General features: G+C 40.8%; 1 protein-coding gene across 4 annotated transcripts in view; it reads left to right on the forward strand.

Annotated features, from left to right (window-relative positions):
- AGBL4 (AGBL carboxypeptidase 4) overlaps nucleotides 1-10,707 on the forward strand; it is a 2,933,082-nt gene extending 2,922,375 nt beyond the window's left edge. For 3 of the 4 annotated variants that reach the window (XM_082266214.1, XM_082266217.1, XM_082266216.1), the window contains one exon: nucleotides 10,564-10,707. In XM_082266214.1, the coding sequence (XP_082122340.1) occupies nucleotides 10,564-10,672 (109 nt within the window). In that variant the 3' untranslated portion in view covers nucleotides 10,673-10,707. The remainder of the gene's footprint in view (nucleotides 1-10,563) is intronic. The other variant, XM_082266215.1, reaches the window with a different exon arrangement.
- Nucleotides 10,708-12,272: the final 1,565 nt, after the last annotated feature.

The raw sequence follows: 12,272 nt of genomic DNA on the forward strand, positions 1-12,272 counted from the left end.
TGAGCACTGTATCGCATTTAGTGTGACTTCGAGTGTGACATGGGAAAAGGCCAATTTTTTTACTTAAAGCGGAGTTCCACCCAGGGGATACTTTTTTTTAATAAAAATACCCCCGGGACAGTCAGGGCTAGTACATTCCACAATGGCTAGCCTCTGATCTGTCCCGGGTTGCACTTACCTTTTAGGAGAAATACTTACCTTGAAAAAGTATTCTCCAGCGCTGCCATCTCAGGCGTGGGTAGCTTGAAGCCAGCGCGATCCTCTTCTGCGTCCTCTTCCTTCTTCTTCGGTCCCACGATGCACTGCACCGGCCCCGCCGTCACTTCCGGTGCGTGCGCGTCATCCCTCCACAACCCCTCACGGCATGCCCAGAAGCTGTTTAGAAGGGAATGACGCATGCGCACCGGAACTGACGTTAGGGCCGGTGCAGGCGCATTGATTCCTCGGAGCGATGACGTTCAGCTCCCAGGAATCTTTGCAAACGCCAGGAAGTGACGAATCGCCGTGGCATCCGAGGGGAGGAAGAAGGAAGTAAGGTAAGTATATTTTCTCTACAAGGTAAGTAAAAAAAAAAAAAATTGCGATTATCCATTTGTTTTTCAGGTGACCCGGAGCGAGAAGATGGAGGTAAGTATAAATTTCGGGTGGAACTCCACTTTAACATGCTTGGGAGATACTTAACATACATTGTTAAGTTACAGAGCAATTTTCTGCAACCCCATATTCTGGCATTTCACATTTTGGATTAGTAATTAATTTTTTTCTTGTTCAAAATTTTTTATTAGTTTAAGAACATATAACAAATAGATAAAGATATGAACGTAATTTCCCAAATACATGAAAATTGCATAGCACAGGAACAAAACATATCTATCTTGTTTGAAGTATAGAACTATATTGCAAAGGTGGAGTTCAATCGGGGTAAAGGAAAGAGGGAACAAGGTCATGATCTCCTCCAGGACATCCCATCCCCAGGGATCAAACTGTGGAGTAATTAATTTTTTTTAACTTTTAGATAATTGCCTGCAACATTAGCACCCCAATCTGATTCATTACATAAAAAAGGCTTGGTTCCGATAATTTTGGCTGTTGTCACACCTGATTTTTTTTATCCAACGAAAATATATTTCCAATATATTTATAAAAAAAAAATTATAAATGTGACATACTGTATATTTACTATCTTCCATGTGGGATGGTTCAACTCTCCAACCCCCTGCCTTACTACTGCTTGCAGAATGAAACCTTTAAAATCATGGAGCACAGTAGAGGACACTGGCACCCCACCATACCAGAAGTTTTGTTGCCAAAGAGTCTGAAGTAGGCTGTACTGCTAGAACAGAAGCAAAGTAGGAGACTAGTGAGAAATAAATGTGGGTTCAGTTTGCTGGGGACTGTTGAATTTTGTGTGAAGTCCGAAATAAACCTGAACTTAAAGCTGGACCCTATTGAAAACTATGGGGGGGGGGTGAATCTTTAGTCAACTCTTGCCATTTTCAAGGCTAATAGGCAAAGGTTTGTCCAAAAAGGGCTTGCAGACCTGAGCACTGTACTGATGCATTAAAAAAAGGTAAAAAATACAAAACAGCGGGGAGAGGGTTCTCCATTTAGTGTGACTTCAAGTGTGACATGGGAAAACACCAATCTTTTACTTAACATGCTTGGGAGATACTCTAATCTGCATGCGGTGTTAAGTTACAGTGCAATTTTCTGCAACCCCATATTCTGGCATTTGACATTTTGGATTAGTAATTAATTTTTTTAGCTTTTAGATGACAACATTAGCAACATTAGCACCCGGTCTGATTCATTACTTAAAAAAAGGCTTGCTTCAGGTAATTTTGGCAGTTTTTTATATCCAACGGAAATATATTTCCAATATATTTATAAAAAAAAATTATATATGTGACATACTGTATATTTACAATATATTGTAAATATACTGTATGTTGCATACGTATTTTTTTTTCTAAATATATTGGAAATGTATTTATCTTTTATGTGGGATGGCTCAATTCTCAAACCCCTGCCTTACTACTGCTTGCATCATGGTGCACAGTAGGGGACATTGGCACCCCACTATACCAGAATTGTGTTGCCAAAACGTCTGAAGTAGGCTGTGCTGCTAAAACAGAAGCAAAGTAGGAGACTAGTGATGAACAAAGGTGGCTGGGTTCAGTTCGCTGGGGCTGTCAAATTTTGTGTGAAATCTGAAATAAACCTAAACTTAAAATCTGAAAGCTATGGGGTGGGTGAATCTTTAATCAACTCTTGCCATTTTCAAGACTAATAGGCGAACGTTTGTCCAAAAAGGGCTTGCAAAGCTGAGCCCTGTACCGATGCATAAAAAAAAAAAAAAACACAAAACAGCGGGGAGAGGGTTCTCCATTTAGTGTGACTCCGAGTGTGACATGGGAAAACACCCATTTTTTACATAACCGGCTTGGGGGATACCTCTAAGCTGTATGCAGTGTTACGTTACAGTGCAATTTTCTGCAACCCTATATTCTGGCATTTCATATTTTGGATTAGTAATTTTTTTTTTTACTGTTAGTTGATTGCCTGCAACATTAGCACCCCAATCTGATTCATTACTTTACGCAGAGTTTCACCCTAATTTTACACTTTGCTGATTCCAGCAGTGATCGTATGCTAAAGAAGAATTGGGCTTTTTAAAAAAAAATTTGGGGTCCCTTACCTTATTTTTAGAGGATAGTTTGTTCAACTTCCTCCTTCTCCTCCCTCTGTGGCCGCGGCCCCGGACGTCACTTCTGGCTTTGCATTGCATTCTGGGAAATGTGTGTCATCAATCCCAGGAGGCAAGGGGCATGGCCGGCCGCTCCTCTGATTGCCGATCACAATCTACAGCGCATGCGCAAGCGTGTGATCGGCATTCTGGGTAGCCAGAAACCAGGAAGAGGGGACACAGCGGCTTCAGAAGCCCACACCGGAGATGGCCGTGCTCTGCAATTAATTTTAAAGGTAAGAAATTATCTACAATCAAATACTGTACTGTACTGTAATCTGTGAATAATGTAAATGTAATTGGCGATATGTTAGGAATAAAGGGGTATTTTTATCTTAAAAAAGTATTTTTGGCCGGAACTCCACTTTAAAAAAAGGCTTGTTTCAGGTAATTTTGACTGTTGTCCCACCTGATTTTTTTATCCAACGTAAACATATTTCCAATTTATTTGCAAAAAAATGATATATTTGACATACTGTATATTTACAATATATTGTAAATAGACTGTATGCCACATATGTGATGAACTAGTGATGAACAAATGTGGCTGGGTTCAGTTCACTGGGGGCTGTCGAATTTTGTGTGAAATCTGAAATAAACCTGAACTTAAAATTGAACCTTATTGAAAACTATGGGGGGGGGAGGGGTAATTTTGGCTGTTGTCACATCTGATTTTTTTATCTTCAATTCATTGCTGGTAGTAGCAGTTGAAACAAATATAAAAGCTGCAGGAGAGTTTACTATTAAAAAAAATAAAGCAAAAAGGCTTAACGTTGTACTTTGGTAAGGCAATAATGTAAGAGGGAGGTTTTTTCCTGAAATAGAAATTAGAACGTATTTTAGAAACAACATCCACAAATACTTTACAGTGGCTGGACAGTATTAAAGCAGCTTCTTAAGGCAGCAATCTAAAAGGGAGAGGTAAGGCAGATTTTATCCTAAAATAAACATTAGAGTGTGTTATTTAGAGACAACAGCCACACATTTTGTACATACCTCCATAAATATCGATCTGTCTGGACAGTATGATCACCTTCTCATTCAGCAAAATCCACAGATAGCTAAACTCTCTAAAAAGACAAAGAAGTTGAATCCAACTCTATTTTACTTCCTAAACCAGCCATATATAGATAAAAATTCATATCAAATCACCTGATCGACTTCTGTACAACCGCCCTGTTGGAAAATGTCCACTTCATCAGTGCCGTCGGCAATAGCCAGCTGCACTGATCAGTCTCCCCACTGTCAGAATACAATTGCTCAGTGTGGAGGATTCCCCCATGCACATCGAGTGTGTTGACCGGGAATCAAGTGTTTTTTTTTTGTTCAACCTGCTGGCTGAGATTTAAAAAAATATTAATGTAGGCGCAGCCTTAGAGCACAAAACAGACATTCAGTCTCTTAAAATGTAAAAGGACAATGATCTCCCCAGTCTAGTATCTTCTATGATTACTAGAGACTAACTGACCAAGACTATATTACATAGGAGGGGAAAGCAGAAAGATTACACCAATGCTAAATAAACAAGTTGCTATGACAAAAATCTACCATTAGAAATTAGCATAGATAAGAACATGATATCAACAATAATAGGAAAGCTATACATACCAGTAGCAGACAAGGACATCACAGGTGGGACACAACACACCTCGCTTAAAATCTTTTGGTTTCACCACTTAAGATTATATACGTCCATGAAAAATTACTTGTAAGAGTGAAAGAACAACATGCCAGTGTAACACAGGTTTATAAGACAATAAAGTCTCTGATGAATTTCAAAACCCACTCTTCAGTCAGAGAGACCACAAAATGTCAACCTCAGCTCAGCATTTCTACAGAATACACAGAACAGGTAATGTTACCAAGTTAAGTCTTTGATGTCCAGGGCTTGATATTCTGGAACAGTCTGTGATACATCAAGTCACTCCTTCGAGGGCAGCAGAGCTTGCAAGGTCACTTATGGATGGTAGAAGGGTAGTCTCTTTAGTTGGCTGAACCATTTGTCTAGTCCAGTTTGCAAAGATAGGGTGCACTTGCATGATGACCATACGCTGCACACTGCATAAAATTGGTCTGCATGGCTGTCCTCCCAGAAGGAAGAGGGTGCAAAAGAAATCCCGCAAACAGTTTGCTGAAGACAAGCAGAATAAGGATAATACTGGAGCCATGTCCTGTGGTCCGATGAGACCAAGATAAACTTATTTGGTTCAGATGGTGTCAAGCGTGTGTGGCAGCAACCAGGTGAGGAGTAAAAGAAAAAGTGTGTCTTGCCTACAGTCAAGCATGGTGGTGGGAGTGTCATGGTCTGGGGCTGCATAAGTGCTGACAACACTGGGGAGCTACAGTTCATCGAGAAACCATGAATGCCAACATGTACTGTGACATACTGAAGCAGAGCATGATCCCCACCCCTCAGAGACTGGGCCGCAGGGCAGTATTCCAGCATGATAACAACCCCAAACACACTTCCAAGATTACCACTGGCTAGCTAAAGAAGCTGAGGGTAAAGGTGATGGACCGGCCAAGCATGTCTCCAGACCTAAACCCTATTGAGTATCTTTGGGGCATCCTCAAATGAAAGGTGGAGGAACGCAAGGTCTCTAACATCCACCAGCTCCGTAATGTCATCATGGAGGAGTGGAAGAGGACTCCAGGGGCAACCTGTGAAGCTCTGGTGAACTCCATGCCCAAGAGGGTTAAAGCAGGGCTGGAAAATAATGGTGGCCACACAGAATTTTGACAGTTTTAGACGTTGTCACTTAGGGGTGTACTCATTTTTGTTGCCAGCTCTCTCTCCTGAAAATGTTGGAAGTGTATTTAAATCTGAAGGAAAAGATTCAGCAGAAACTGGGTGTTAACTCCACTTTTGTTGAGAAAAATACAATCCCCTCTTAGTGATTAATGTACTGTACATTACAAGGATTTTAACAAACTTTATTGCAGATTCCTACCTGTTTCTGATCTGAAAGCAGTTGGTCTTTTTGATTCTGAATGGGAGGGACTAATTCATTTTAATCAGCTGGTGCACTTTCAAGGCTATGATTAAATTAAAAATGAATCAGATGAAAAGTTAGTGTCAGCATCCGTTTAGAAATGTTTAACCCTTTGGAAGTATCTCACCAAAAAAATATGACTTGTACCTTAGTGCAGAGTTCTCCACCCAAGCAGTAAATTAAATTTCTGGGGTCGTTCCGTATGCAAACTGTACAGAATGTCTCCAAGTTGCCATTTTGTATTACTTTTCACAGAAAATTACAGTGCTGCAGTTTGAAAAGGAAAGGTAATTTTTAAAAACATTAAATTACAATATGGCTTGTGTAACAACTGTATATGCTGTATTATTTGTTTTTATTTGCTATATTTCTTTCCATGAAAGTTGCTTTACCCTTTAAGGAAGGGAGAGCCGGGGCAGATTCTATTCTGAAAAAGAAATTAGAGTGTAATATTTCAGAGTCAAATGTTGTACAGTAACTGGACGGTATAAAAGCAGCTTCATTAGGCTGCAATGTGAGAGAGAGAGATGAGGGATATTTTATCTTGCCTTGTCTCTCCCTCTTACATTGTGGCCTAATTATTGTCCATCCAACAATGTGTGTTTCTCTCTCTCTTTCATCCCCCAAATCCTGAAGTTCTTGTGAAATTTTTTCAATATTAAAGAGCTACAGTAATTCACCACAAATTGCCTACAGCAGAAAAACTCAGTCTTCCCTGTCACTAAGGACAATACTGTCCTTAAATATCTCACTCCACTCATGTACAATACAAAGGTTTTGGGAGAGGTAAAATGTCCCTCTGGAAGCCTGTCTCATTTCCTCCTCCTCTCCTCAAGCACCCCAACTTTCTGTCTCCTGCTTCTTCCTCTCAAAGATAGAGGCAGTAAGCAATATAGTTTGCTTATTGTGAGACAACAGAAAGTCTTCTATTCCTCTTGCTGCTGCCTCCAGTACCCAGTCTATGACACCACACAGTGCTGTGCTCCAGGAGGAACACAAGAGGAATTAGGTTGCTAATCCCAGCCTCATTGTGCCTCACTGTTCTGGTAACCTCTTTAAAAATTCACAAGATGCTGCGCAAATTCTGAATTACATAGTTACATAGTAAGGTTGAAAAAAGACACAAGTCCATCTAGCTCCACCAATAAAAAAAGAAAAAAGAAAACACAACCATACAATCCCATATACACAATCCTTTACCCACAGTTGATCCAGAGGAAGGCGAAAAACCCCAGCAAAGCATGATCCAATTTGCTACAGCAGGGGGAAAAAAATCCTTCCTGATCCCCCGAGAGGCAATCTGATATTCCCTGGATCAACTTTATCTATAAATATTAGTACCCAGTTTATATTATGTACACCTAGGAAAGAATTCAGGCCTTTTTTAAAGCAATCTACTGAGCTGGCCAGAACCACCTCTGGAGGGAGTCTATTCCACATTTTCACAGCTCTTACTATGAAGAAACCTTTCTGTATTTGGAGACAAAATCTCTTTTCCTCTAAATGTAAAAAGTGCCCCCTTGTCCTCTGTGATGACCTTAAAGTGAATAACTCAACACCAAGTTAACTATATGGACCCCTTATGTATTTATACATGTTGATTATATCCCCTCTTAATCTCCTCTTCTCAAGAGAGAATACATACAGTTCCTCTAATCTTTCCTCATAGCTGAGCTCCTCCTTGCCTCTTATCAGTTTGGTTGCCCTTCTCTGTACTTTCTACAGTTCCCGATATCCTTTTTGAGAACTGGTGTCTAAAACTGAACTGCATATTCCGAATGAGGTCTTACTAAGGATTGTACAGGGGCAAATCAATATCTAACTCTCTCGAGTCCATGTCTCTCATAATACAAGAACTGACTTTGCTTGCTTTGGAAACCGCAGCTTGGCATTTCATGCTATTATTAAGCCTATGATCTACCAGAACACCCAGATCCTTCTCCACTATGGATTTCCCCAGTTGTACTCCACCTTGTATGTATGATGCTTGCATATTCTTATGCCCCAATTGCATAACTTTCTATTTATCAACATTAAACCTCATTTGCCACATAGTTGCCCAATGAAACAGTGCATTGAGGTCGGCTTGTAAGTTGGAGACATCCTGTAAGGAAGTTATTCCACTGCATAGCTTGGTGTCATCTGCAAAGACTGAAATGTATCTCTGAAGTACGAGTCTCATTCAGTTTTCACCATTAACTGGAAAAAATCTACACTCCTTCCATTGGAACCCTTGTCACATATATTTCCTAACTGTGCAGAACAAATAAAGCCAACCATAAACCATTATTATTGTGAAAAGAACCCTAGCTCCCCTGAGATGGCAGGTGGGTATTGGAGACCCATGATGAGGTTCAAAACTATAATTGACCATATGCAGTGTGGCTCAATGCTTACTCTCTTCCCAGCCTGATGTTGCTTATTGTAAGCCTCTGAAATCTCTTAACCTATCATTAGCAGCAATAGACGTTGCAGCAGATACAACTTGTGTTAAGAAAGAGGAGAAAAAGGTGGAAAGTGAGGAACAAGGAGGAGTGCACACTTTCTGCTGCTGATTAGTTTCACTGCGGTGCTATTCCCACCAAGATTGGTGGTGCAGATACCACAGCTGATACACTGCAGGCAGAGGCTGTTATATCAAAACTGTGCTTTTGGATCCAAATATGTTTTAAAAGACCCAGACTGCTGAGCTCTGTGAAGCAGTCCTGAGGATATCAGTGGACTCTACCCATAGGACAGCGCCATTTGGTGAAAAACATGAAGAACGGTTGCTCCCTCCAGTCCTTTGCAAACTGATCCTGTCCCTGAGGAAAATCTTCCCTTGTTCCTGCTGCCCTGCCTCTCCATCACCTGGCAGTACTCTCAGACATGGGGTACAAATATAGAGCCTCTCATGGTGTAGTATGCCAAACAATTTATTTAAATAAAATAGCAGTAACTCACATAAAAAAACGCAACACGTAGGACCCCCGGAAGTGACGTACGAGGAAGAGACACACATCACCCACACTCGTTCTTACTGTCTTTCTGACATGGTTTGACATACTACACCATGAGAGGCTCTATATTTTTACCCCATGTCTGAGAGTACTGCCAGGAGAGTACTGCAAGGAGTAGCAGAGCATCCCAACGGAATCCCCATTCTTAGGATCATAGGAGACCCCATTCACAGGACCCCGGGACCCCTGGAGTGACCCCCCCCTTTACCAGAGGACAGACCAGTACCAGGAACCAGGAGAGGGAACCATCCCTGGAACCCTGCAGCCATATCTACCTATAGGCTTTATACAAGAAAGTGACAGGTGAGAGGCCAACCACACCATTAGGAGACCCCCTCACGGTCCACCGCCTGCACTTTCTTTCTGGAGGTATCCGGTAACGCCCACGTATACCACGGATTTATTTATTGCCACCAGCACCCAGCATTTGGTTTAGCACAAAGCACCGTTATCACACTTTATCACAAGTGAAGAGACTTGCGTTTTACCTTCTTCTTTCCCAAGATCCCTGCACTATGCACTTTATTTGAACTTATCTATTTATCACCATTGCCTTTATTGCAACAAGACGTATTTATGATAAATATTTGTATTTATGTACTTTTTCTTCAGCTAAGATTATTTTTTTATTAATTGTAAGTATCAGCACTGTAAGTATCACCTTACATATGTATTTACCAGCACTATTATCCATATTATTATATTTGCACATTGTACCAGCGTTCCATTCGTTAGCACTAGGCACTTTGGGCAATCAGAGCACTACACACTTTTTGGCCAACCAGTTTTGCCCTGCCTATAGCACTCGATCTTTGCATTGCCATATTTATTGATTATTTATCAACATCTTAGCTGTATACCTTGTTTGTCTGCATATTTATTAATGAGAAGAGCACACATGGAGATTGTTTCAGGATGGAGAGCAGGGGGAGGGGGGGGGGGTGTCAGTTAGAACATTATATTTACCAGCCCCTTCCTGAATGAATATAGTGAGCGAAAATATTCTCGTTTATAACTGAAGCATAGTAAACTGTGTTTACTACGCTTCAATTTATGAATGAACAGAAAGCCTCCGAGAGCTTCTTATTCATTTACCTCCAGTGCAGCTGCAGAGAAAGGGATTGGAGGATTTGGGGTGTTCTCAGTCCCTTTCTCTGTCTTAAAAGTGAGGCATCAAGGGTCTCCCCACCCCCAAAAGTGCAGTTAAAAACATTTAAAATATATAAAAAATTATTAAACTTAAAAAAAAAAGTAAAAAAAATGTCAAAAATAATGTAAAAAAAATAAGGGCTCATTCACGTGTAGTTTGCTTTCTGAAGAGCAATTGGCATTTAAGTCACTCTTCGGAGAGCATTTCACATGCCACAAGGAGGTGTTTCACCTTCGTACCGCCTGCTTTAACCCGTGTGCATTGCTTAAGTACAACTGTGCCCGAATGTACAAGTATACTGTGCACATTACTGAACTCTCCCATTAGCGGGTGGTAAAGTTCTGCTTTCATCTGCATGCAAGTACTGCAGGCAGAGATGGCCAGGCAACTAGCATTTTTAAAGGAGTTTAGCAGTGTCAATTTCTTCTCTTGGTAGATGCTTAAATCTGCTGATGCTGAAATATCTTGCAGCAGTCTTTTCTTTACTACTGTCTCTACAGCATTCCTATGAGCGGATATGGTGCTAGTTCTGCTACCATTTGAGCTGACAAAATGGCTACCTGCACCGTGGTTGTATGACAGATTCTGTTCAAAGTAAAAAACTGCAATATGGTTATTTTCACTATCTAGCACACAGCTGCTTGCTCCTTACGGAGTGTTTTCTGCTTGCTTCAGCAGAGAGAAGCCACCAGCTGCTACCGGAATAAGTCAGAACAGCGCTAGAGGCACGGGGAAAACTCGCAAGACTTCAACAAGCAGCAGGGAGCATGCTAAATCTACATAGACCCAGGATCCGCAGCTCACCCAGACTACAGAGGAAAAAAAGTTCCATTACTTCTACATGTTGTTTTCAAGTGGGTTTCTTTTTCATTGTCAGCATTTAAAAAAATAAAAAAATAAATAAAGAAAGAATATACATATAAGATCCTGCTTTGTGTCCATTTCCAAAAAAACATCAAGGTCCTTTGCAATTTCATTTAATTTTATTGCATTTCAAGGGTCAGCATCTGGACTATACAGTAGCTGGTGGTTATTCAGGGTCCCAGAGGCTTCCTCTGCGTCATCTTTCGTGCTATTGTGGAAATGTGCAAAATTACCATTTACTAACTAGGGTAAAGAGTATAACTGCTTCAACTGAAGAACAAAGTGATATTCAGGTATTTTATTAGGCAGTTTAGTCCCATAGAAGACCTACAAACCACCCCAACTGGATTTCACACTTTCATACTATTCGAAATAATAAGAGACTCAAAGGGGTTGATTTACTAAAACTGGAGAGTGTAAAAGCTGGTGCAGCTTTTCATGGTAGCCAATCAGCTTCTAACTTCAGCTTGTTCAATTAGGCTTGAAAGCTGATTGGTTTCTTTGCCAAGCTGCACCAGATTTTGCACTCTCCAGTTTTAGTAAATAAACCCGAAAGAGTGATTGAAGTTAAACCACCAAGGCTATTATAACTGCATCACGCAAACCTATTCACTCATTTTGGAGGTAGCTCAACAATTTTTAGTTAACCAACCACTAGTAGAGAAAAATATACTGCGTGACCAAAAAAAAAGTTGCCTCCTGGAATTAACTAAGCAACTAACTAAACTAAGCATGCAGTAACTATCCTATTGGATTGTAACTGCATGTGCCCAAAGAATGAGGTCAGCTGACTACCTACTATACTGAATGACCAGGTTATTCTATCAATGGAATTTTTCTTCCCTGATGGCATGGGCATATTCCAAGATGACAATGCCAGGATTCATTGATCTTAAATTGTGAAAGAGTGGTTCAGGGAGCATGAAACATCATTTTCACACATGGATTGGCCTCCACAGAGTCCAGAACTTAATCCCATTGAGAATCTTTGGAATGTGCTGGAGAAGGCTTTGGGCAGTGGTCCGACTCTCCCATCATCAATATAAGAACTTGGTGAAAAATGAATGCAACACTGGATGAAAATAAATCTTGTGACATTTCAGAAGCTTATCAAAACAATGCCACAGCGAATGCGTGTCTTAGAGCCCATTCACACTAGCACGACTTGTGAGGCGACTTGTGTCGCCCCAGGTCCCTTGACATAACAAAAGCAATGTTAATCAATCAGTGCCGTCTTAATTGGCACTAATGTAGTTGCTCCGACTTCAGAATAGGGTCCTGTACTACCTGTGATCCGACCTGTCCCATAGACTTCAATGGGAGTCGCCTCCTTAGCTTAATTGACACGACTTGTTATCAGACTTTCCAGGAAGAAGAAAGAGATTAGCCAGGCATTCCCCACAGACAAAGTCGCCTGTCTCTTCAAAGTAGTGCACAAGTCTCTTCCAAGTCTCTTCCAAGTCTCTTCCAAGTCTCTTCCAAGTCTCTTCCAAGTCTCTTCCAAGTCTCTAAACAAGTCT

This window comes from Pelophylax lessonae (genome assembly GCF_965119305.1).
Source record: "Pelophylax lessonae genome assembly, chromosome: 8".
NCBI classification, from domain to species: Eukaryota; Metazoa; Chordata; class Amphibia; order Anura; family Ranidae; genus Pelophylax; species Pelophylax lessonae.